General features: G+C 41.9%; 5 protein-coding genes and 1 long non-coding RNA gene across 10 annotated transcripts in view; 1 reads left to right on the top strand and 5 right to left on the bottom strand.

The window, feature by feature from the left end:
* Window positions 1–11,890, top strand: part of LOC125316090 — a 24,839-nt gene extending 12,949 nt beyond the window's left edge. Inside the window, exons 3-5 of the long non-coding RNA XR_007199408.1 lie at window positions 5,637–5,647; window positions 7,457–7,462; window positions 11,880–11,890. This is a non-coding gene — a long non-coding RNA (uncharacterized LOC125316090). The remainder of the gene's footprint in view (window positions 1–5,636; window positions 5,648–7,456; window positions 7,463–11,879) is intronic.
* On the bottom strand, window positions 39–5,108 carry LOC115734997 (RNA-dependent RNA polymerase 2). Its single transcript, XM_030666041.2, has 4 exons — window positions 4,415–5,108; window positions 1,298–3,204; window positions 1,046–1,196; window positions 39–972 (listed from the first exon to the last, which is right to left on the bottom strand). The coding sequence occupies exons 1-4, from the start codon at window positions 4,961–4,963 to the stop codon at window positions 208–210; spliced, it is 3,372 nt and encodes a 1,123-aa protein (XP_030521901.1). The 5' UTR covers window positions 4,964–5,108; the 3' UTR covers window positions 39–207.
* On the bottom strand, window positions 5,986–8,385 carry LOC115734710 (probable inactive receptor kinase At2g26730). The gene is made up of 2 exons (XM_030665608.2): window positions 6,901–8,385; window positions 5,986–6,553 (listed from the first exon to the last, which is right to left on the bottom strand). Exons 1-2 carry the CDS (start codon window positions 8,174–8,176, stop codon window positions 5,991–5,993), a joined length of 1,839 nt encoding a protein of 612 aa, XP_030521468.2. The 5' UTR covers window positions 8,177–8,385; the 3' UTR covers window positions 5,986–5,990.
* LOC115735000 (ubiquitin-conjugating enzyme E2-23 kDa-like) lies at window positions 8,975–13,066 on the bottom strand. The gene is made up of 7 exons (XM_030666046.2): window positions 12,883–13,066; window positions 12,077–12,143; window positions 10,979–11,058; window positions 10,084–10,198; window positions 9,866–9,918; window positions 9,510–9,638; window positions 8,975–9,312 (listed from the first exon to the last, which is right to left on the bottom strand). The coding sequence occupies exons 2-7, from the start codon at window positions 12,118–12,120 to the stop codon at window positions 9,176–9,178; spliced, it is 558 nt and encodes a 185-aa protein (XP_030521906.1). The 5' UTR covers window positions 12,121–12,143; window positions 12,883–13,066; the 3' UTR covers window positions 8,975–9,175.
* Window positions 13,067–15,121: 2,055 nt separating this feature from the next.
* LOC125316057 (RING-H2 finger protein ATL48-like) lies at window positions 15,122–16,818 on the bottom strand. Its single transcript, XM_048283049.1, has 2 exons — window positions 16,640–16,818; window positions 15,122–15,497 (listed from the first exon to the last, which is right to left on the bottom strand). Exons 1-2 carry the CDS (start codon window positions 16,710–16,712, stop codon window positions 15,325–15,327), a joined length of 246 nt encoding a protein of 81 aa, XP_048139006.1. The 5' UTR covers window positions 16,713–16,818; the 3' UTR covers window positions 15,122–15,324.
* A 1,984-nt stretch (window positions 16,819–18,802) lies between these two features.
* Window positions 18,803–23,478, bottom strand: LOC115734885 (protease Do-like 9). 5 transcript variants are annotated; one of them, XM_030665861.2, is made up of 10 exons: window positions 23,358–23,374; window positions 22,662–23,327; window positions 21,892–22,091; window positions 21,596–21,776; window positions 21,278–21,469; window positions 20,408–20,640; window positions 19,950–20,045; window positions 19,736–19,786; window positions 19,546–19,650; window positions 18,803–19,281 (listed from the first exon to the last, which is right to left on the bottom strand). In XM_030665861.2, exons 2-10 carry the CDS (start codon window positions 23,239–23,241, stop codon window positions 19,183–19,185), a joined length of 1,737 nt encoding a protein of 578 aa, XP_030521721.1. In that variant the 5' UTR covers window positions 23,242–23,327; window positions 23,358–23,374; the 3' UTR covers window positions 18,803–19,182. The 5 variants fall into 5 exon arrangements, 3 of the variants coding, with proteins under 3 accessions (XP_030521721.1, XP_030521720.1, XP_030521722.1); XR_007199223.1 differs by having other exon boundaries at window positions 19,761–19,786; window positions 22,662–23,477; XM_030665860.2 differs by having other exon boundaries at window positions 22,662–23,476.
* Between the last annotated feature and the right edge of the window lie 1,529 nt (window positions 23,479–25,007).

Below are 25,007 nucleotides of genomic sequence, written 5' to 3' on the forward strand. Positions count from 1 at the left end.
ATCAACGAATTGGCCACCCAGTCACACCTGACAACTCGAAACTTGCAAAGGTTGAATTCTAATTGCATCCACGCGATCGCATGAGCATAAGCATGAAATATGGAATACGACACAGCGTTTCTCGTTTATGCGCACGAAACGATCCCTTGAACACAAGATTCGGGCAAGTAAATGGTGACTTGATGATACCACACAGCAGAGCAGGTGCTAAGCGAGGGATTTTCTCCTGTTCACTGATCTTATGCTGAGCAACACATCCCCCACGATCCACGGGAAGCTCAAGAAGTTGAAGCTCCGGCGAATGAAGGATGGATGGTACGCCACGCGATACCATGCTGAGGCCAGGCGCTCCCTCTCGTTCGCCTTGCACCCGCTCTCGAACCATTCTCTGGCCTCTTTGTGCAGGCTCTTCACCGACAGCGAGATCCGGTCCTTCATATCTCCGTATTTCCTGTTGTCCCTCCGCAGATACACGGCTCGGCTCCGCAGATTGCCGGTCAAGATTTCATCCTCGCTCTCCGCCCCGTAGAAATGCATCAGTGCGCTCAGTTTCTCTATGTACTTGTCCCTATGAGTGACTGCTGTGTCGACGAATGCCTCGTAACCGTCGACTTCCAGATCACGATCGTAGTACTCTCGAGCGACTTCCTCCGACCAGATGATGTTCGACTTCTCTAGCGAGAACTCCTGCGTCGCACGATACAGTTTTCCAAGCACACCGGTAGATGTGTACATTGGTTTGTCTACTCTCTCCATGAAATCTGGAAATTCTCTTGGCTTCAAAACCCTCGGCATCTCAGCTGGTGCACCAGTCTTTGCAAAGTCCACAGCCATAGAGTGAAGAGTCGCCAACTGTAGACACTTTTCACTCCGGGCCTTTTCTGGTTCACGGTCAGCATGAACCAAATGAGCAGTTGAGATGGCACCCAGCGTGTCATTGATCATGTAGTCAACGAAAAATTTATGAATTTCCTGAAAAATATTTGGTACTGTTAAAGAAAGGATACTACAACCCTATGACAAAACAAAGTCTTGAGACACTCACCTCCAGTGTCACTTCATGATCCGTTATGCGTGGTCTCCTCCCAGTATAATCCATTGGAGTATCAGTTCGCATCGGGATGATATCTTCATCCCAACTGATAAAGAACAGGTCTCCATCCAGATCGCCACCAGAGCACTCGTTAGGATGAGGCCTGTCAAAGCACGTTATAAACCCAATTTTAACATGCATGGCGAGCAAAGTTGCAATTATCGGATGTGGAAGAGTATAACACAGATATGCAGCAACTCGGACCTTTCTCCTTTTTGAGGGAAGACAATGCAATCGACCAAGCCCGTTTCTTCCAATTCCACCTCAAAAACAGCCTCAAGGACTCTGATATCCCCAGGGTGAAGGCAAGGGTTTTTAGTGACAACTACCTTCCCTATAACTGCTGCTGTTGTCTCATCTACCTTCCGCAAAAATCTTTGCTCCCCACTTTCTAGCTCTGCTTTTGTCATGGTAACTCGTACATAAACTTGGCCATAGTCAAGTATTCCGGCCTCATCCAAACAACCAAGCAAGATCCGACCCTTTGGAACATGAATGCGGCACCTGCTCTTCAATTCAGACAGCTGAATCTCATGATGCGCTCGAAGCATCATCAGAAGGTAAGGATCCGCAGTTGGTTCATATCCCGCGACTAGCATTTTCAATATAATGTTTCTGCGCTCTGCACCGCTCAAACTCTCCAACGCAGTTAAAGCAGCCTCCCTGTCAGTTAACATTCTCCCGAGAATAAGCAACTGTTTCTGTTGCATAGCCGCAAGCTTTTCATCTTCCACTCCAAGAGTGGAAAGAAGAGAAATGATCTCCCTGTTAAGATAGCACGGCATTGAGTCACTCCACTTTGTAACATTAAGCATCCTGTTGGATGACTCAAACTTATGCATGCTCTCACGAAGAGAGAGCTTTCGGAAGGAACGGCGGTCAACAGCAATAACACCTTTATAGCCACCATATCGGATTTGAAAGGCTGAAGGACTGTCAGTCAAGCCACACTTCTGAGCAACTTGCCTAGCAAAAGATTTTGAGATCTTTCCAATCCCATCCGAGAAACAGTAGTCAAATCCTCTGGTGTTGACCTCAATATCAGGAATGATCTCCACATCTTGTGCAGGGACAACCATAGTCTGTACAGAAGAGCTAAACATTTGACCCATCCTCGCTGCACACTTGGACACGCTTCGGATTTTGTTGAAGCAGCCCATCCATTCTCTGATCTGTTCTGCAGTCACCTCGTCATTTGAAGAAAACATCCAGACGGAGTTTGACCGAAGTTGACTAGCTGAGAAAGCAAGAAACTGAAACTTCTTCTCACCAATCACAATACCTTCACGAAGAACAGTCAATATACGATGATATATTCCAGTCCTCAGAGGTTTTGAAAAAACGCCTTGCTGAGTACTGGTAGATAAGGCATTCGGGGGAATTTTGCTCCAATCTTCTTCGACGAAAGAAACCCTTAGAAAGTCAGAAGAATGTGATGCAAAGTTCTTCACCACGTAGTTAGAGGTCTCCAGCTCAGGACCTAAGCAATAAATCCTTGTCGGGGTAACAAAAGCTCTGTGACAAAACATTACATTACTGTCTGTTAACCTTCTAAGAGCGGATGAAGGAAGATTTTTGCTGTCTCTCTTAAGGACATGTAACTGGGTCTTCACAAATGGCACGGGATCATAACAAGTGGATGTAAGCTTGTGCAGCTTCTGGAGAACCAAGACAGCAGTGTCAACATCCAAAGTGCTAAGGATGTCGGTTAACTCATACGCAGCAGCCAGACTTATTTTCTGGGTATGAACAAGAGCATTAAGTTGGAATACGATCGCGTAGTCTAACTTAGGACCAGAGTTACACTCCAGGAGTGGAACTATCTCAGATGCAGAATGAAAGTCCCCACCTTCTTCTATAGTAAGATCAATTGTTCCTTCTTTATAATACGGAAAACTTGCAAATACATCTGCAGCTGGTAATTGCAGCACTTCATCAACTTCCCAACAGAAAGTAGTCGATTGACCAACTGCCTTCACAGGAGAAAAGTCTGTTGTGCGGACCCAAAGAAAATTGAAATCTTCTTTGTAGATATGGTATCGATCAGGACTAAACTTCGAGTTTACATCAGATCCAGAAATTCTCTTGTAGATCCTTGGTCCGTTTTTAACCTGTGATAGGAGAAAACAATGTTCAAGCACCATAAATGACCCTTTTCTCACACGAACTAACGGGTTATAGACCAACAAAGAACTGGAAAACCCAATCTGAGAGGAAACAACAGGAGAAAAATAGAGTATATTTCCCTGTAGTACAGTGGGACAGATACATTTTGATGCATAAAAATTTTCTGGATAAGTTAATTAAACATATGCACTAACATAATTATCTAGCACCCATAAATTAGATATTGATGCGTGCAGTGTTTCAGTAAATATTCCTAAAAAATGTTTGTCTACCACAGTGATCTGTCTCCTTCCAGCGTTGAACCGAACCGATCTAAGTCAAACAGATGAATATCGAGGCAAAAACTTGGAGGCAAATGCATAATGCAGATCACCGCTACCTAACCAACATTATACTCTTCCTATAAAATTTATGATTTGCCAAATTCATAAACATTTCCCTAAATTAAGTAAAGCCGGTCAACTAAGGATACCGCTTCATAAACGATCTTCATTTTTTGGCCTTGTAACCTGTATAAATCCATTTAAGCTCAAACACATTTATAGAACTAGTCTACGATTATCCTTCCAAAAGGTAAAGTCATATATGGAAGCGTAAGTTGTAAATGAAATTGGGAACGCACACAAGCAAGGGTAAAATCGGAGTGCTTAGAAGCAAGTTCTAACTCGCCTAGATATGAACTGAAAGTTAAATTTCCCAGAAAAACTCGATTCCAATACACATTCATTTAGGAAAAAACTAACCTCATTGAAAACTAGAAATTCGCCAAATTAGATTTTTATTTTTTATTGGCAAGGATCGTGGTAGATTATCAAAACCTTAATCATGCTCGACTGCAATATTAAAGTATATGCAATGGGAGAGTCTCCTAGTTCATATGATGGTAAACTCAGCGAGATTTTCCTTCTTCTGGAAACGTTCAGAAACATTAGGCTACCTTCATTTGCTCGGATTATCATTGGATTAGACTGCCTGAACAGTGCTAAACCAAGAAATTGAACTCGAAATACAGGCAAGAGCTAGCAATTACAATTATAACCAAGCACAAAACCAACAAGCCATCAGGTTGCCACATCGACGGAAAAAACACGGCAAACAACCACAAATAAATCAACCCTTCTTTGATTTTAAGGAATTTCTACTACATCGATGAATTATCTCCCAAAACATCATAAAAAAGATGAAGGCATATACCGTCAAGAGAAGCGCATTGATTGCTTTGCCGGCGGAACCACCACCATCACCACTCGACCGACACTCAACACTCTCCACCACATCATCAAACCCAACCTCGAGCTTATAACACTCCTCCTCCACCCAGACCCAGAACTCAACCCTCCTCCTCTCGGGCATCAACCAAACCCTAACCCTCCTCCAGCGCTCCAGTTCGCAGAGGCAGCCCCTCTCCGCCATGAACCCGGCGTGGAGGATCCCGCCGTCGACGCGGTGCCTCTCGTGGACGGGCCGCGGGACGATGTCGTCGTAGGCGTCGGAGAGCGCCAGGGTCTGGGACTTGAGCACGAGGGGCTTGGAGAGGGCGAGGTCCCGGTGGTGGAGGGAGGCGAACTGGACGCGGCCGAAGCCGCGGGGCTTCCAGTTCTTGCGGTCGGTGACGATGTCGATGGCGTAGACGGAGCCGGGGCCGAGGGCGGACTCGAGGAAGCGGAGGAGGTCGTGGGCCGTGACGGTCTGAGGGATGTTGGTGACCCGCAGGGTGGGCCTCTCCGCCACGGGACCTCCCATTGTTGCAGTTGCAGTTGCAGAGAGAGAGAGAGAGACAGCGCGGCTGTTTGCTCGCACTCTCCGAGTGTTGCGAGGAAGACGACAAGGTCAATCGGTCTGCGTTTTTCTTTGCTTATTCGCGCGCACTGCGTCTTTCTTTTGCCTTTCTACTTTAGCGTAACTCTCAACTATTATTATTATTATTATTATTATTATTATTATTATTATTTGTGAATGACATCTTCCTTCCGATAAAAAAAAAAAATTGAGAATCACTATAAAGAAAAAAAGTATCACATCCTATATTAAAAAAAATTAAATAAAAATCCGAAATTCCTTCATTTTCTTCTCGTAAAAGTATCCAAATGAATCTTATTTCAAATAAAAGCATGAAATGTCCAACTTTATTTTCGATAAAATTAATATTTAATTAAGTCTATCATCAAGAATAATGCCAATTACAAAAAAAAATGATTGAGACTACAAAAAAAAAATCTCAAGTTATTCCAAGTATGACACTAATACCTCAATTTTTTTTTCCCAAAACCCTCGAACTCGTTCCTGACTTTTCAATCACACTAGTACAAATTTAGGGCATCGGTGATATGAAAAGAGCTTGGCGGTATCGATGTCAAAGCGGGTAAAACTTTGGGGTTTTTTTTTTTTGGTCAAATGGGTTTTCTATGTTTGACAGAGGGTTTATTTGTCACACTGGTACAAATTTAAAGTTTTAGTGGTAATAAAAGAAATTGAAACATTGATCCTAATGCAAGTACAGTTTAAGATTTTTTTGTGGCATTCTTCTGAAAAAAAAAAGAAGGGGGAGAGATTTGTAGGGAAGTCATGCGAGTAATTGACGCATTTTCTGTGCATAATCCTCCTGGAAAAGTAGTCAAATTATTGAATCACGTCGTTGAAGCAAAGAATAACAAATAAGTAGTCCGCTTTTTCCCTGTTCAGAAACTTACTGCATCAATTGACAGGAGCAAAACGATCAAACCATAGAACAATTTCATCTCGCAAAAGCCCTCAGCATTTTCACGTCCCATCAGGAATCGGACGACACGGACCGCTCCTCTTCGTCTTTGATCGAGCTTATCAGCGCCGCGGCTTGCCTCGAGCTTGGCCTTTCGGCGGGAGAAGGGTTTATGCATTGGAGGCCTACTTGCAACAGTCTCACCATCCTTTCCTCGTCCGCGCCTTCGGATATCAGGACGCCATCAAAGACTTCCCCGGTCCATTCCTCCCTAACCACGGAGTGCACCCACTTGGCCAGATCATACCCGTTGTTCTGGACCATCTTGCCTGTCAGGAGCTCGAGAAGAATTAGCCCGAGGCCGTACACGTCGTCCTTGAAGGCGTCGTGAGGTGAAGCAGCGCTGCTTCTTATCTCGGGAATTTGAGAGTAGTCTTGGGTTTTCACCACCATTAGGCCGTATTCGCTGATGCACGGATCCATGTCTTTGTCAAGCAAGATGTTCGTGGTCTTTAGATTGCCGTGAGCGATCCCGTCTTCACGAAGCTCCGAGTGCATAAAGGCCAAAGCTTCCGCCACAGTGGCCGCAACGCTTAGCCTGCTTCCCCAATCAAATATTTGCGCATTCTGCATTCCTGAAATTAAAAACGATGCACATGAACTTGAATCAGCTTCTCCTCTCCAGTCCATCACTTCCAGAGGTTAAAATTATACCAGATAACTTCAGCCTCTTGATCAGAAGAGATGGGATGACATGTCTCTCACATTTGTGGCAATTCAAATAAGGGGCAACAGCAAGACAATGTTTCCGTTCAGTCTTTCAGTCGATTCGGTCTAGGAAAACTAAATTTAGGTTGCTTTTTCGATGTTCTGTATTGCTGTTTTATCGTTTATCGTCCTATGCCGCAACAACATAAACCCTTGAGGGAAGCACGTCAATCTAATTGGAAACTGAAAGTAATCAGTGTAACTACCAACTTACCATGGAGAAGATTGAAGAGACTCCCGTTTGGTTTATACTCATACACCAGGAGCTTCTCTTGCTTGGAGCAGTAAAACGCGACAGGCGGCAGAACGTGAGGATGCTTTGCTCGATCCATCTTCCGCATCCTGCCCTTGAAGTCCTCGCTAGGAATCCCCAAATCCTTGATTCTCTTCACGGCCAGAGCAAGGCCGTTGCTGAGCACGACTTTGTAGAGACTTCCGTGCTTTCCTCTTCCAAGCTGTTCGGCCGGCGCTCTAAGCAAGTCCTCGAACTTCAAATCCCTCAGCGCGGGAGCATCCGATAGTACCACAAGTGAGGACGTGGTCATGCCACTCTCCACTGAAGTTATCGAGTACTCGGACCGGTTCTCGCTTGTCTTTGGTTCGCTCAGCGCCCCATTAGCCTTGCTGCTGCTAGTATCAGATCTCCTATTCTTACCACCATCAAACCCATCTTCTTTTTTCTTGGATCTTCTTGCTATTTTGTAGACCAAGAAGAGCACAACGATTAGGCCGAGAATTACATAGCCTAAGTAGATAAAAATCTTATCGAGCGATACGTCTTTTTGTTTCTTCTTGGCTGGTTGAGGGGCCGGACATGAATTCGGCAGCGGACTTCCGCACAATCCCAGATTCCCCAGAAAGCTGTTCTCCTGGAAACGACCTCCGCCATCAGGAATCTGACCAGTAAAATTGTTGTCCGAGACATTGAAATGCTCCAAGTTGGCGAAGTCGAACTGGGGAAGTTCTCCAGTGAAATTGTTGTTCTGAGCAAAGAAGGTAATCATGCCCGAGATCCGAGCAAGATTCGGCAATGGACCGGAGAAGTTGTTATCGGATACATCGAGCCTCTTCAAATTATTTAACCTCGAGAGGGCGTCGGGGAGTTGCCCCGAGAACCGGTTCCCGCCTAAGTACAAGTGTGTCAAATGCTTGCAGTTTGCAATTTCTTTCGGAATCCCTCCTGCCACATTGTTGCCCTTGAGGCTAAGAACAGCGAGAGACTGTACCCTGCAGAGAGGACTGGCATCGAGAGTCCCCGATAAGTTAAGCTCCTCGAGAACAATCCTCTTCACTGATTGCGACTCACATTCCACGCCCTTCCATTGATCGGCGCAGGGATCCGTGGACAAGCTCCAACCTTGGTCGCTCCCGGGAGAAACTTTGTCCATGAACTGAATCATCGACTGCTTGGTACCCTCATCCACCGAAGTCGCCACTCGAAAGGCAAGAAAGATCAGAATGGCGAGTGCCCGGATAGTTGCTCGACGCATTTTGGGTCAATCAAGGCGAGGCCACGAGAAACAGATTGACCTAATATTTGCCTCTGTTATGCTTATAATACATGAATGTGGTGTGAGCTCGGGTCGTAAACAAGGTTGGGGATGGTGGGTGTTTGAATCAGCTGTGAATGACAATTGGCTGAACTTACAATGGCAAATAGTTCTAAAGTCATTTCCGGCCGGCAATGTCACTAAGTGCTGCGTAATGAGCCAAAAGCTCAACAAGCCATTGTGTCTCTCTTCGTTAAAAAATTGGATGCCGGCAGTCTGAAGAAGTCAGGATTAAAGGGTCAATGTCCTTTATCAGTTTGTCCTCTGCGCATTAACTGGTCTTCAAAGATCCAAATGATACATTAATTTAACCATCTTGGCGCAATCTGGAGACCCGAGAATGGCGTAACCGTACCAGACCTTGGCAACATCGCTGAGGAAATCCCTGGTAAATAACAAGCAAAATCTGTCCGAAGTGGGACAATGAGAAAACCACATGCCAAGAAGAAGTCCTTCCATGTGGTAAGCTTTTGGCACCTAAGCCTTTTCAAGATTCATATAAGCAATGAGGGGTCGGAGAGAGTCTGCGTACCAACGTAAGAAACTTGTGTCCACCGTGCGAGAAGTAACCGACAGAGTACCCGTGAAAAGTATTGGTAATCTGACGGACCGTTTGCATGCATATGAAATCATTGTCGGGGCATGTTTGGCTAGTCCTCTTCTTTTACGGATTGATCTGTATAGCCAAAAACTTTAATGAATCAGAAATTCAATATCAAGTGAAGGAATTGCTCCACCTTGAGTGACAATCCCTTTCTTATCTTCCAATGAAAATGTTCGCTACAAAGTTGCTCCGGGCTTCCTCACAACAATGGCCAGTCTCATGATATTACAAACATACAACTCCGAATTAAATATGATTGGACAGGCGGACATGAAGAATGGGGGTTGTGCCTTCAATTATGGAATAATCTGAATAGATATTGGCCCTACACTTATTTATGGGTCTGCATGTCCAGCTATCTCGTCGTCATCGCTCGATTCGCTTTCCTCGACGCTGATTTCCTCATCGTCGCTGTCTTCTTCAGCTCTGGAGTTGCTGATGTGCTCCTTCTTTGCATATCGCTCGCAATACTCTGTATCCACAAAGCATAATACGAAGAATAAAGCACTGCCAGTAAATAGTATGAAATCAGATTGCAAATTATCTAAACAGCGCAAGTCTCAAGATAGTTCAGCTCGGTAGAGCATTTTCAGAAGCATGTCTCTTGATCTAGAACTCAATTTATCACATTTCGACACCATAAAAGTAACTGGGGCAAATGAAAGTCACCTTTGACTTTTTGATCGTATTGCTTCTTGTCTTTCATCATTAGTGAAGCAGCATCACCGTTTAGAGGGTCTGAAGGGTTGGGATAAAGCAAGAGCTGAGGAAGAAACACCTCAAATACATTCAACAGATCTGCAATAGCAGAATAGAAGGGATCGTGTGGAAAGTCCCTTGTAAGAGCTACAAAAGATGCAGAATGTAAAAAAATGCGCATAAACTGACTTCTTGCACATTATGGCTAACTGAAGGAGATGTGGAGATCAAAGAAATTGGATGAGCATTAAAAAAAGGAGTGTCAGAAGATGCAAAGAAGAGGAACGATCTTAAAGCGGAAAAATCTAGTATCTTTCTGTACTAACCAAACATTGGACTCCATGATTGGTTGATAACGTCCAGGCATACAGACCCCGACCTGCAATTTCAACCAACATGCAGTAGTCAAGACATAAACTATACTGCAGTCTACAATGTCAGTTGTTCATTATTAACTGTAGCAATCATTCACTTAAAGCAGCCAAACCATCCAAGACACGAGTAGTACAAGAACATAGGTGTTCCCAGGAATACAATTACTCACATCTCATCAACATTGGGGTGATATATCTTGTTCACAAATCCAATTGAAGGTGACTTGTAGGGATACGCATCAGGAAGTTCCACTCGGATCTTCCAAACACCACCTTCGTATAGACCTGAAATCAGTTTATTAAGTAAAGCTTGCTGAATAACAGAATTCAGAGAGCCAGTCGAATTCCTCAAAGGCAGCTCTTTGAAATTTTAGGTAGTTACTCTTAACATATCATAACTTCCATAATTACTACATCAATGAAACATAAGCATTCATGAATAACTTGAAAGTCATATGAAGAAACCCAACCGCCTTCAAAACCCAAACACCCCACCCCACCCAAAAAAATTTTTTTCCTCCCTTCTACTCCACACACAGAGAGAAAGGGGAGGGAGGGAGGGAGGGAGAAAATATGGAAAAGTGAACATCTATGTTTTGAGGAGAAGTCATGCACCACAGCGTTGGTATGAATAAATCATCCAGCCGTACCTCATCCTTGCACTATCAGAAGTATGCAAGAAATTATTCCAAGTGCGGCAGAGAAGTTATTCAAAAGGCAAGAGACTTTTTGATCGAATCGCAACTATGCTAGGGACAAAAAGTTGAATAATCATTTTATTACTGACTTTGTTAAAATTGCACCTCAGCACTAACATTGAGACTTAAAGTTACCCTGTAAAGTTAGCGGCCTCGGGCCTGTAGATTTTATATCAGTTTATTGAGGTGCAGAATACGCAACCTCATGCTACGATGATATGCTGATTGATTCTTCAAGCAATTTTCCTAAGCAGAACAGTTCTTTCTGCATCCCATAACATTCTTCGACAGATAAAACTTAATCATAGTTTCACCTCTGAGAGAGAGACGGAGGGAGGGAGAGAGGGCAGAGGAAGAGAGACTATACTTTCTTTTGGCCCATGAAATTCCACATTGAATTCATTAAGTCCATCGTTGATTGTCTCCACAGTATAATCACTCATCATCCTGGATAACATAAACATGGAGCAAAAGGACATAAGAAGGCTTTGTTAACTTCACCAAGTACAGAAGTACCCTAGAAAACTGATCCACTAGATAACTATGTGGTGCCTACAAACAAACTTTCGAGGAGACAGAAAGATAATGGGATATCATCGATTGCAGTGCATATACCTAGAACCTTTATATTCAATTAGATTGAGCCAATCCTAGGACTGACAAAAACATAATCTGAGCAAACAGATTACATAATAACACATAACCATACTGCAAATGAAAAAATCGCATCAACACCCAAATACTGACGTACATGAAATTTGACAATATCTGTAACTTTAGTCCAACAGCTTCATCATTTTGTGTAAATATTTCCATTGTCTCTAAAGTTTAGCTTCACATGGTAATCGCTATGCCCTCTCTAACTCATTTTCATGCCCTGGGGTAATATCTAGTTCCTTACAGAAAGAAAATACAACAAGTTCTCTGATAATGAGTCTACATGCCACTTTTACCTTTTTTTCCATTCCCCACTGTTAATTAATGACATCAGATCAGATTTTCACTCCATTTTCAAGGTTGCCCAATCTCATGAAAGACTCAATTATCTGGGGTTACTTCTGTAAGATCCCATAGGAATCAATTAGCAATGCAAACAACTTCTGGTCAAGTGCACCTTCAGAAGAATAGGCTGGAAATTTCTAATCTTTCGTCATGAATTTTTCCCCCAATAAAATACGACCAAAAACCCAAAGAACATAAAATCATACCATGATGTGACCACTTTCATCAAAGAGATCATATCAAGGAACCAAGTGGCTATTGTACAGACGAAAACATCTACCCCACCCTATCCATATAAAGTTCCTTGACATACTTATGTGATTCTTGTTTGATCAGGATGCAAAGTAAAAGCAGGATTCATTTTTTATTTCTTAGGTACAAATGGAAACACATGTTCCGTGCTATGTAAAGAAGAAGTGAAGATAATGAGTTAGCATGTGTAGTACTGACTATAGGGACTTACAGCTTCATAACATCCATCTCTCTCCTCTTACTAGGAGAAGACATTCTCAGTGCTTATTACTCGAAGCCTGCAATAGTTGGACTGGAGATATTAGTATTAGTGATTTTCAAAGTGATAAGGTAGGAGAGCAACACGGCACAAATACAAAATATACTCCAATTAAGCGACCATAGCTTGTCAAGCATGTCATTATCTCAAGTGTCACTCCACAGCAGTAATAACTTGGCCAATTAGCCAATCCAAGGTCAATGACAGCATTTACTATCATATGGTGGACAGATTCTACAGTACTCCAGGCAACGCAATCAATTCAAACAACATATGTGAATCTTGCATCTGACACATTGATTTCAAATCCCATTTCAAGCGTCTTCCGGTGGTAAAAGAACCTTCCACCCCTAGATTGAGCTGGACGCGCTAGAATTTTGCGGACATTTCTCAACTATCGACTTTGGACATGTTTGTCTTATCAAAGTGCGGGCTACACACAATTCGGTATCGGACAATGCTACTACTACTCAGTTCACAGCTTCAAGTTATATTCATCACCAAGAACAGATTAACAGCTGTAGCGAAAACCAAGAGAGAAACAAAAAACAAAAAAAGAGAGAAAAAGCAGGATAGTGAGGAAAAATCAAACGAAAGACGGAACGATCACATGCGGCACTTGCGAGGACCAGATCGATTACCCCAGAGTCTCATCGCGAACACCGTCCGACGACGATCGCCGACGACACAAGCGAAGAGAGCGGGAAAAGCGAGAAATGCGAATCGAGAGGAGAAAGGAGTCGAGATCGAGATCTTACGAGGTGAATCCGGGGAGCCGAGCCGAGCCGAGCCGTCGACGCGGTGGGGGGGGCGCGGAGAGGGAGGAAGAACGGCCAAGGAGGCGCGGTTGATCGGAGCTCTCGGAGTGGAAAGGCAAGAGGCACGAAGAGATGCGACTGAGAGAATCGTAGAAAGAGAGAGAGATCGAGAATTTCGACGAAGATGGTGAGGACAGAATTTATAGCTAACCTTTTCAGGGGAGGCAGAGAGAGAGAGAGAGAGAGAGAGAGAAAGGTGCTCCTGCATGTCGTCATAATCAGTGAGCACGTGTTCCAGCTTGAAAATGAAATCTTGCTTTATGAATAGTGATCCCCGCCATTACATATTGATTTTGCTAATTGCTCTCTTTCACTTATCTTTTTCTTCCTTGGTTTCTTTTTCTTTTTCTTTTTCTTTCTTTTTTTTCGAGGCTAATTAAGGGATTCGATCTCGGCTCGTGCCTCCCGCCGCGCCATCTCGCCCCCCTAGTGCTCCGCCCATGCCGTCGGATCGCGACGCGAAAATGGTCTGCCTTCGTCGATTCGATTCTGAGCGAATTCGTATTTTACTATGATAAAGTTCGGCACAACAAATTCTTAATGCACCATAAATGGAAAAGGGAAAGCCATTCGGTCTTATTTGTTCTCTTGCCTTATTATGTTTTAGATTTTATAATCGAGCACTTCGCGAGGTAATCGAGGCGATATTCGTCCTCCAATCGATTGTATGGTATATGGAATGAACGGATTGCAATTTGAGTTTAGCACGAACAAAGTGCATTAGAATAAAGATTAGAAAGCAAAGAATAGTTTTCCATGGTTGGAAGTCGTCGTGGTTTATGATGTGGTGATAAGAAAGCAAAAGCACCAAAAAGTATATGCTAGAAAGAAGCAAGCGAAGTGAGATTTGGCGGGTGGAGGGGGGCCTTTGCGAATGATGTACGGAAAGAGATAAGTAAAACTGTAAAACATTAAAAAAAATTAAAAATTAAAATTTATTACAATTATATCAATTCATAAAACTATTTTTTTTTCAATCAAATCATAAATCTTTTACATTTGTACAAATTCAATCCATCCAATTAATTTTGACCGAAAATCACCGACGTGCGCAAATAAATTTTATTGATATTTTAATATTTTTTTTTTCTTTTTTTTTGCTTTTTTTTCTAGGGACTTAGGGCCGAGACACCCACTTCGGCCAAGGCGAAGGCACATGACCCCTTGCCTAGATCTAGGTTGCGATGCCCTTGCCAAATCCGGCCGGACGAGGATGCTGTGGCCCTCGCCGTCCTCGGGAGAGGGCGTCGCAGCCCTTGCCGGTCCTAAGCTAGGGAAAAAACACCAAAAGTGAAAAAAAAAATTATTAAATTTTGTCCACACTAGCACCAGTCGTGTTGAGTAGAAAATCACGATTTACAACAAAAATTGATCGGATAAACTCAATTAGTAAAACGTGAAAAGGGTTTAAAATTGAAATAGGAAAAAAAAAATTAGGATAGAAGGTTTATCACTTTTTAGGCCCCTGAAGGGATGTATGGTGGATTCAAACTGCAGGGGTGGCGATGATACAAGATGAGAATGGCTTGCAATCTCGGGTGGATGAGCAAAGCGCATGGTGCAACCCCAAAATAGTAATCCACGTTACCTGATGTCAAGTTGGCTTTCCACATTGTTCTCAGAAATGCCTCGTAAACCAATGTATCTAGCATGCAGCCGGAAAATCGGATGCTAAGCTCACCGACCGGTATTCTAGCTTCTGTAGAATCAGCGCACGCGGTTGATATCGACAGGCAAAAGGAGGGTAAAGGAAATTCAAATAGAGGCCGGGTTTTCGCAAGAGCATATAACTTTGAGAGACTATTTCGGAAAACTCACTATAATATGCTGGGAGCTCAAGAACTCATCCCGGTTCTTTCTGCTGAAATCATGCACGATCCACTTCAACCGACAACAAAGAAGGAAACATTATAGGAAGATACGAAGAAACACCATACGAAATCAAAGTTTCTTCAGGTGACTGCCCATCCGATCCGTACCTTCTTTTCCCTTTCATCTTTCTGATTCTTCTTTGCACAAAAGAGGAAAATAAACAATTTGTTTCTCAAGTTGTCACCTGAATTCAACTCTCAGCTGCTTACAAAGAAAAGCACAATCTCAATTGAAATAATTTCCAGATCCAAACACCAAAGAGAACCCGAACAGACACTTTACCGATCCAGGTATCCACGGGGTGTTGGGAGAGAATAGAACTTACTTGTGAATCAATAATTTGCTTTGTGAGTGAACTCATTCACCACATTCCGAATAGTATTACACCAACAGATGACACTGAATGTGGCCATAAAGCTGATACAGATCGAAGTAGCCCCTCGATATCAATATAGCCAAAATTTGATACAAATAAATCAAGTGATAATGGAGACTAAATTTTTCATGATTCTAATGTGATTTCCAGGGATTTCCTCCATAGTAATAGGCAGTGCCAACCATAAGTGCAACTGTAGCACCTTGGACCACCACACGAGCTCTCATCAGCGTCTGTCCTAACTGGGAGTTCCCTCTTCTGAAACTTATCAACCCCGCCGTCAGCACTCCAGCAGTCATGAACGCACCTATTTAAAGTTGTTCATGTTAGACAAGGCTAGTTAACATTAAGAAGGAAAAAGTAACAAAGAAACTGATAATCTTTTCATTCTACAGAAAGTAATGAGTGAGTGCTCAAGTAATCCCTAAATTAAAGGTGTGATGTAGATACAAAGTAGTCCCGAATCACTCTTTTCCAGACTCTGCTCCTGTTTTGACTGGGCTTAAATTTTAATGCCCCATTTCTAATCGTCCATGGATTACTTTGTGAGATAAGAGGCAACATGGAGGTACCTCAAAAAACTCAAAAGAAGTCCTGAAATCGATAGCCCAAAATCAACAAAACAACCAGTATGCAAGATAAACAAAAGCAAAGGAGGAGAGCATGAGCAATTCAACTGGAGAAAACCAGAGAAATATCCATGACTCAACACAAGGGGGTTAGCTTGTCTGCTAGGAAGTAAACCGGTAATTATGAGAAGAATCAGAGACCAACTCTCCTGAAAAACATGAAGATATACAAAATCATTTGGTCTGGGGCAATAGTTTTTATAAATCATCAAAATGTGATTGCAAATCTTCAATATGCAAAAGCCTATATACTTTGAAACCGGGGTTTCAAAGCAAGTTGCTTCATTTGTATAACATTGTATGCCAAGAAGCGATCTTTCTACAAAGTTGCTAATTTTTCCGCAAAACACACAGTGGATAATATCACAAAGAAGTTAAATCTCATCTGTGCTCCCCTCTCCCTCTTCCCCCCCGCGCCGCGGCGGGCGGCACTCCAAGAAGAGACGCCCATCTTTCGTTTCGAGCAAAAAAACAAAGGAAAGGAAGAACACATGTTCAGATTCTTTCACTATATACAATGATAAGCAGAGTCCACTGCTTCCTAGACCAAACTCGAATTCTACAAGATCCCCAGAAAAGCACGTAAATACACATGCCAAAATGGGGAGTGGACCCTTCATTGGGATTGCAATATCGCCCCTGATTAACCCTCAATTCAATTCCTCCCGCGACTCGCACGCCGATTTCCAGAAGAGGAAAACGTCCCCAAATCGACGAGGGTCTCTACAATCCATGTACTTTAAAAATTGACTACGAGGCAAGAATGAAAGGATAAACAAATCCTTCGCAAGAAAATGAAGAAGCGTAGGAGGAGACTTGCCTACTGGTACGAGAGGGTTTCTGACGCGCTGCTTCTGTTGCAAGAACTCCAAGTCGTCTTCCGCCGAACCCATCCTGCTCCTCCTCTTCTTCTTCTTCTTCTTCTTCTTCTGTGAAAGTCTGAGAATGACCGAGAAGCGAGCGAGAAGGAGAAGGAGAAGGCGCGACCCTGTTGTATCGTGCAAAGCACCGACTACTAATAGGGTCCCTATTTTACTTTTTTCGTCATTTAGCTTTTCTTTTATATAACCTCAAATGCATCACCTTAAACAAGAAAATGAAAGCATAAATTTGACAATTTTCCCCGACTAGGGAAATTTCAAATAAAGTAGTGCCATCATTTTTATCGAGAGTTAATGTCACGAAAAACTCCAAACTAATATATTTATGACTAGTTTACCCCAAATTATTTTTTTGACCAACAAAAATGCTAAAATGGTACAGCTATATCAAATTTATCCTAAATTAATTTTGTTGACCATGAAAAATCTCAAATTGGTACATCTCTGACCAATTTATCATTTTTTTAAATTGGGTTAGCACCACAAAAAATTTCAAATTGATGCACCTCTGACAAACAAAGGGTAAAAATCATAAATTGGTACACCCATAAAACTACCACATATCATCTAACTCAACAATTTGACGGTTAAATTTAACGAGGGTTAATACCATGAAAAACTCCAAACTGGTACACCTATGACAAATTTATTCCAAACTATTTTTTTGACCACCAAAAGCCTTAAACTGATACATTTGTGAAAAATTTACCATAAACTAATTTTTTTTACTACGAAAATCCCAAATTAGGTTAAGACCACGAAAAATTTCAAATGATACGGTTGCAATAAACAGAGAGTAAAAACCCCAAGCCGATACACCCATTGATTGTCTCGTGTCATATAACTTAGCACTTTGATGGTTTGATTCAACGAAAACTAACGGATGGTAAATTTGTCACGTATATACTAGTTTGAGGTAAATTTATCATAAGTGTACCAGTTTAAAATTTTTTGTGACTAAAAAAATAATTTGGGGTAAATTTGTCACAAGTGTACCAATTTGGGATTTTTCGTGACACTAACCCATTTAACAAAAACTAAGGGGTCAATTTATCACAAGTGTACCGGCTTGAAATTTTTTATGATCAAAAAAATAATTTGAGATAAATTTGTTATAAATGTACCAGTTTAGGATTTTTCGTTATATTAACCATTTTATCAGTAAAGGCCTCTAATAGATATTGCTTTAATAAGCACATGAAGTGACCATATCAATTTCAAAGAAAAGGCCCCACCTCGCAGATCGAAAGACACTTTTGTTTCTTTTCTTTTTGAATTTTTTCCTTTCTCTTTTCTTTTTTTATCTTATCTTTTTCTTTTGTCTTTTTTCCTCTTTCCTCCGTTGAACTCGCGAACTCAGGCGAGGGTTGCCCTAGCTTGACAATTATTTAGTGAGCGCAATGTTCACAAATTCAAAAGGAAAAATATTATAATCCGTATGTCTTTTCATAACTACCTACGTGCATAGATACCTAAAATTTCAAATGTGTCTTGCGTACTCAAGGGAAAATTATATACTCATATGATAGTGTGGAATTCGATAATATTACTCGTTTGTCAAATGTACCATACACAGCAAAGTTAAAAGGTATTCATTGCCATTAATCAAATATATCAGGTGCGATCACATCTCTTTTCAGTTTAAACATCACCCTTTTTTCTTTAGGGGGGGGTTGATTTGATGCTTGTACGACATTTCCTGTAGTAATCCGTAACCCGCAATGGAATTGATGGTAAGACGTTAGAGAGAAGATTGTTGGAATTGTACAACAAGCACCATGAAATGATAGATCATCCCAGACATCTCAACTGTCAAGTTCCTTATAAACATCAATGTCTATGCTCTCATTTCGTTCAGCACATCTTCAGACACGAGCAATCTTGCGACCATGCATTCGTAGGCGGAGGAGGACTCAAAGCTGCGAAAGGATCAAATGACGAACAATAGCTAACGGAAATAACCCCAAAACTGGTCTAGTTCGATATAGCAGCCTCAGCTTGAGATAAGAGACACTTGAAAAGGTCGTTCGCTGCAGAGGAACTTGCAGTTTCGAAAGTTGAAACCCAATCCCCGTGTATGTCATTGAATTTCAATTAGACCCAGAAGCAACGGATCCCTCATAAAAGAATAAGCAAAGTTATAGAAGCATAGTCACCCATCATGTTGGAGAATTCTCTTAACAGTGGGCAGTGTACATCTGGACACAAGAATGAAACAATCACAAAGGTGGAGATAAATAAGCTAAAATGCATCCTATGGTTCTGCAGCACAATAAGAAATCATGCTACCATCCCATCCCCATCCAGAAATGTCTCCTACAGTAAGTAATCCAGAAAAAATGAAAAACAATTTCCTACTATCAAAGAGGAACGTATAAGACCTGACCCTTTCTCTGCTATCGGTTCACAGCTCCCCAAAACAGAAGCAGTGCGATTTACCCTAGACACACAAAAACAATATCATGCAACCATATTATGGGCTTCAGCTCTTCAGATCATCAGACATCGCTGACGGTATGCAGTGGGTTTTGAGTATATCCAGGGTAGCTGCTTTTGCAGTCTCTGTTCGAAGAACTACAATCTGCAAAAAAGGATGCCAATAAAGAGAGAACAAAACAAACAAGTGCGAGGACATGACGCCAGTCTTTACCGGTGCTACATTTGCGCAACAATACAGACATGCCAATGGACTACCATTGGATCACACTCCTATGCATGCCTAGAGAGCATACAAATGTGCACAAGATGTGTCTGAGAGAGAGAGAGAGAGAGAGAGAGAGAGAGAGAGAGTGTGTGTGTGTGTGTGTGTGTGTGATGTGAGAGAGAGAGAGAGAGAGAGAGAGACCTGTTGGTATTCCAGATCAAATTTCAGAAATTCTTCCTTGCAGTTCTCCACCATGCTGGCTAAGCTCTTCAAGTTTTCCACAGGTTTACCATTGAAAGCAAGAACCTAAACATGCCCAACAAGATGGCTTCAAAATTTGGCATGCTAAAGCATAGAATCCAAGAAAAAAGTAAATAAAGCTGTTGCTCACCTGAGTGTTTACAATGCCTTCGTACCCAATGTTGATATCAGCCGCCAGCACCTACCGTGTGTCGCCAAAAGTAGACAGAAAAACGAATCAGATCCTACAGCGGATAAACCCATACATTAGTATAGGCAATGATGATGCCATAATTCTTCGAGCTTCATGGGTTGATAGTTGAATGGAGAAAGGATGATATGGTGGATGTGTACGGGGAGAGTACCTGAGAAACCACAACAAGCTGCTCACCCGGTGATTGTGGCATTGAATGCAAGAGTTTGTCCAACAGCTTCACGGGAGTTTCAGATTCATCCTTATACTGAAATACAGCCAAAGCATGAGCAAAATAATTCGTAAAATGTCATAGCTTGTAACATCTACCACAGAATCTATAAAGCTAAAACAAGCATAGCAGGTCAAGAGATCTACATGTCGAAAATACGTGACTGGGAGTAAGAGACATGATAAATAAACAAGAAATTCAAAATCCCTGATGAAAAGGTGGCAATCTAAAAATAGAAAAAAATCAATTCCAACAAAAAATAGACGGGTGCTCATTGTATAATGAGCAGATAATGATGATAGCATCCATGAGTATATATGTTATCATAGCTCGTTACACAAACGATGAGCACAAAAATGCACATGTTTACATAGAAGGGCTCCAAGTCAAAAACGCACCTCAGAACGAAGATATGGAACAGAGACGGTGCTAAAAACGAATCCAGCAATTATATAGTAGGAGGGCGGCCTGCCTTCATTGTGCAATGGGATGACCCTCTTGTGAGTAGCAAGTTTCACATTAAATGTATAGATTTTGGAATCGCGCAGGACTTTGATCACTGAATTATCCCCTGTGTACTTCTGCGAGACAAGGTAACTGAAGCCAATACGCTCTCCATGACGAGAAGGTACTAGAGAATACCCAGAACAAGTAGTAAAGGGTCAGATCACGAGTAGTGTACATGAAATGCAAGTAATAATAAAGTGGGACAAAAAAAAATGGATTTCATTAAAAATGCCCGCAGGGCACTTGTTAAGCAATCAAATAAGAAGATGTTGCAATTTCAAATACATGAATTGTCCCCGTAATATGCACAATTGGTTTTTGAAAAATTGAATATTTCCTCATTAAAATTGCTTCACATGTGCCCCGGGAGCACTTATTAACAAGACAGGGACATAAATATCTGTGTGCGCGCGTGCCCGCTCAAACTCATCATGATACCCCATTGCAAGGTTGCAAGTTTTAGCAACAAAGCCTCATATTCAAAGCTCAGCATTTCCCCTAAAAGAAGTAGGATTCTTCAACTTCATAATCTTTCTCTTGAACTACTTACTTTTTCAAGTAAAATCATGCATACGGCCAAACAGAATTTAAAGATGTCCTTTTAAAAAGCAAAAGACAAAATAGATGATAAAAAATCAAGAGATGCATCAGTCGCTAATGCTGCTAAATTGTCAGAACGACCTAATAGAAATTTTAAAAATACAGAATAAATAATTAAGTTTCTTTAAGATGATTAGCTCTTAGAGAAGCTCTAGGCTTACCAGTTCCATCATTGGCAATATCAACCCCATCGAAGCTGAGAATGATATCTGATGGCTTCAGGACTGCAGATTCTGGAGAGGTAGGATCAACTCTTTTAATGCGCACACCCTTTTGATCAGCATTCATGCTCATTGCCATACGTAAATCGGGATTTTCCATCTTCTGCCACTCAATCCCAAAAATAGGAAAACCTGTGTCATGAAAAAAAAACAATCAAGAAGATAGGAAAGCACATCAGAGAAGGCCCGTGTATGTTCTTTGGGGGATTTGGGTTTTCTTTTTTTCGGGTTCTCATGCGTGCGGGGTTTGAAAAGTACCCGTATATGCTCCATTCTTCCCATAGTCTCTAATAAAATGCATGATTACTGGTGTTGGTATGACATAACCAATGTTCTCCACATCTTCTTGTTTAAGGGACTGAAACGCAATACCCACACAATTGCCCTTATTATTAAAGGCAGGGCCACCCGAATTGCCAGAATTTATAGCTGCATCAATCTTGAACCATGACCATAGAAAGGTATCAGACAATGTTTAATGTGTCAGAAGACGTACCTAATGCCTGCCATAAATGTTAAAAAATTATAAGATCAGTAACATATAAAATGAAAACCTGCAGTCCGAGCAGCTCAGTAGAACCATGGACATATGACAAGATCTCGATACGTGATACCACACCACTAGTCACAGATACTGTGTCTCCGCCAACAGGATAGCCGACAACAGTCACAGCATCCTGAAGTGCAGGCAAATCACCAAACTCCACAGATGACACTCCTTCCCAAAAGTCATCATCATCAACCGAAAGCATAGCTGCATACCACAGAGCAAACATTTGACTCCAAAATGCAGGGACTATCATATTTCAAATTCATTTCACCCCATGAGCACAATATCACCTAATGTCCCTAAAAAAGATACTTCTACTGATAACCAGTATCTCCAAAAGTCATCATCATCAACCGAAAGCATAGCTGCATACCACAGAGCAAACACTTGACTCCAAAATGCAAGGACTATCATATTTCAAATTCATCTCACTCCATGAGCACAATATCACCTAATGTCCCTAAAAAAGATACTTCTACTGATAAATAGTATCATTTTACCACGCAGCATGCGTCCTTTCAAGTAGTCTAGAAACTTAACTCAATAAACTTCTATAATCTCACGGAACGTTTCAATCAGTGAGTACCCAAGACCTGTTTCTAGATGTCAAGAATGCTAGAAGCCAGCCTAATCAGAATCACCACAAAACGTATCATAACAAACAATCACAGAGGGACAGAAATCCTACCTTAAACGGTAACAGTATCAGAGGAAATACAAGAATTCAAAATGTTTACAAGGAAATTATGTAGACTAAGTTCAATGAGGACGTACCAATGTCACATTCAGTCCCAATTGCCAACACCTTGGCCACATACTTGGTATCAGACCCCCGCTTCTTCACCTTCACTTGCGTGTAATGCTCCACCGAATGAGCATTCGTCAATACTCTCCTCCCCTTAATCACAAATCCACTGCTGTTACTGCTGTATTGCCTCTTCATCTGCCACGGGAGCGAGAAATTCGGCTCCGTGTGCACACAGAACACTTTCACCACCGAGTCCATCGCCGGGAGCACCCTCGCCCCAGCCTCCTCTGCCATCTCGGCCGCCACTGCGCGCCGCAGCAAATCGCCTGGGGTCAAAGCGAAGTCGCCGCTCTCGATGCCGCGGGGGACGCTCCGCGCGGGCATGATGGCCGGCGAGGAAGCTTCGGGTTTCTCCGACGCCTTGTGGCGTTTCCTGCCTCCGCGGCGGCGCCCGGCGGCGCTGCTGGCTGGCTCGATCATCTCCGCGTTCCCGACGGGGAGTTTCTCGTCGAGGGCGGGGCGAAAGTCGGCGGCTTCGGCAGTGGCGGCGGCCGTTTTGGATTCGGATTCCGATTTTCGGCCCCTTTTTCGCTTGGTCTCGCCCATCCCCGTTCCAGTTCTATCGACGCAGAGCGCGGACTAGGGCCTTCCGGGTCGGGTAGTGTCCAATTTCGAATGCGATCGATTGGAACAAGCGGCGGCGGCGACCCTGTGGATTCAAAGAGCGGCGGCGACGAACGACGGAGGTGAAAATGGAGGGAAATGACGTGAATCTCTTGGGGTGATTCTTCCTTGTCCCCTCGTCCACGGTACGGTAGTTGCAGAGAGAGACAGAGACAGGAAAAACGACGACCATTTCTCTTTTTTCTTCCTTAAATTCTCCGTGTTCAGACTGGGATAAGAAACTGAACGCGTGGAAGACAAGTACGCTGTTGGTGTTGCATCCGGGTTGTAGCGAGGATAGCAAGAAAAAAATTTAGCTCAAGCTAAGGAGCCCGCCTTGCTTGCTAATGATCCAAAAATAATCACATAGATTTAAACTAAACACAATTAAGACGACCCGAAAGGCAAAAACTTGAAAAATTTTATCTATCTAAAAAAATAGGAACCAAATTCTTGTTAATATTAATAATAAGAGTATCTATAGATTAATTAATATCATTTATAGATGTATTTATTAGAAGACTTGGGACTTAAAATAGTAGAAATATCAATCCGGTGTAACTGCTGTAAATGAGGTTCTACTTTTGCTATCATAGAGATCCTAAGTTAAATTACAACTTAATTGAGCTATTATTACAAATACCAAAAAGGCACAAAAAGTAATTAAAAAGATACCGTATTCGCTGTTGATTTGGATTGAAATCAAAATACTATCCTAAAATCAGGTTGTGAAAACTCGTGGATAGTACTAGATGATCGAATCGATTTCGTTGTGAGAATTTAAAGGGCTAGATTGAACAAACAGAAAGTTTAGGGACTAGATTGCACATCTTCGGATATTTTTAAAAATGGATTGTACATTTCATAATAGATTAGGGACTTGCAATGACTTTTTCTCCCAATGTAATCAACAAGAGGATTCCATTGGACATCTAAGTATAGTTCAAAGACAACATTGAACGAACTAAAAATTCATAACCGGCATTCCAAAATTATGCTAAAAGCTTATGAACTAGTAGTGTCGTTTTTCCCTTTATTTGAGTAGTTGTGGTTCAAGAAACCTTTTTTTTTTTTTTTTGTTAATTGGTTGGAATTTATTTTTCAAATTTTAACAAGTCAAACTTACTTATTTTTTTAAAAAAAAATTTGGAGAGCTCGATTAGACGTGGGCTCAGTTTTGCAAATGCGGATCCTATGGGGAGACCCATGGAATGGGCTTACATTTGCTGAAATGGTGAGCCCAGCCCAATGTCACACGTGCACGAGTGGGAGGTAGCACGAGTTATCGAGCGCAACGGTTACACCTCGTGACAATGACATGTGAAAAAAAAAATCTATTAATGCGTGATATTTTTTCCAATAAAAAAAAAAGTAAAGGACGAAAAAAGCTAATGTATATGTGTAGAGGTGTCATGGTTAGCTCGTTGCACCACATTAGTCACCTAATGAATGTCCGATATACTGTTAGGATACACATGTGAGTTGTGTTAGAAAAATGTCATATCGAAAAATTGGTATGGTATAAAGCGGTTAATATAAGTTCTAGTTGGTCTAGGTGGGTCCAACAGTATCCGTTGATAGACTCGAATTTAGGCTCCCTCTTGACGATCTATTCAAGCAAAAGGTATTGAATTTCTACTGTGTGCTCCCTCGCTCTAGTACTTTGACATGCTCCACACTACATTAAGCCAATCAAGCAAATGAATGAA

Source organism: Rhodamnia argentea, chromosome 7 (assembly GCF_020921035.1).
Source record: "Rhodamnia argentea isolate NSW1041297 chromosome 7, ASM2092103v1, whole genome shotgun sequence".
Taxonomy (NCBI): Eukaryota; Viridiplantae; Streptophyta; class Magnoliopsida; order Myrtales; family Myrtaceae; genus Rhodamnia; species Rhodamnia argentea.

Excerpts from the sequence above, each read along its gene's own strand:
- LOC115735000 (XM_030666046.2), bottom strand. The coding sequence starts at position 12,120 with ATGTCTTCTCCTAGTAAGAGGAGAGAGATGGATGTTATGAAGCT. Across the intron at positions 10,199-10,978 it reads ATTTCATGGGCCAAAAGAAA|GTCTATACGAAGGTGGTGTT; the intron begins GTATAGTCTCTC and ends AACTGATTTCAG. Across the intron at positions 9,919-10,083 it reads CACCCCAATGTTGATGAGAT|GTCGGGGTCTGTATGCCTGG; the intron begins GTGAGTAATTGT and ends TTGAAATTGCAG.
- LOC115734710 (XM_030665608.2), bottom strand. The coding sequence starts at position 8,176 with ATGCGTCGAGCAACTATCCGGGCACTCGCCATTCTGATCTTTCTTGCC. Across the intron at positions 6,554-6,900 it reads TCTCTTCAATCTTCTCCATG|GAATGCAGAATGCGCAAATA; the intron begins GTAAGTTGGTAG and ends TTTTAATTTCAG.
- LOC115734885 (XM_030665860.2), bottom strand. The coding sequence starts at position 23,241 with ATGGGCGAGACCAAGCGAAAAAGGGGCCGAAAATCGGAATCCGAATCC. Across the intron at positions 20,641-21,277 it reads TATTGCCAATGATGGAACTG|TACCTTCTCGTCATGGAGAG; the intron begins GTAAGCCTAGAG and ends GGTATTCTCTAG. Across the intron at positions 19,651-19,735 it reads AAGGCATTGTAAACACTCAG|GTTCTTGCTTTCAATGGTAA; the intron begins GTGAGCAACAGC and ends GGGCATGTTTAG.
- LOC125316057 (XM_048283049.1), bottom strand. The coding sequence starts at position 16,712 with ATGGGTTCGGCGGAAGACGACTTGGAGTTCTTGCAACAGAAGCAGCGC. Across the intron at positions 15,498-16,639 it reads AAACCCTCTCGTACCAGTAG|GTGCGTTCATGACTGCTGGA; the intron begins GCAAGTCTCCTC and ends AACTTTAAATAG.
- LOC115734997 (XM_030666041.2), bottom strand. The coding sequence starts at position 4,963 with ATGGGAGGTCCCGTGGCGGAGAGGCCCACCCTGCGGGTCACCAACATC. Across the intron at positions 3,205-4,414 it reads TCAATGCGCTTCTCTTGACG|GTTAAAAACGGACCAAGGAT; the intron begins GTATATGCCTTC and ends CTCCTATCACAG. Across the intron at positions 973-1,045 it reads ATCATGAAGTGACACTGGAG|GAAATTCATAAATTTTTCGT; the intron begins GTGAGTGTCTCA and ends AATATTTTTCAG.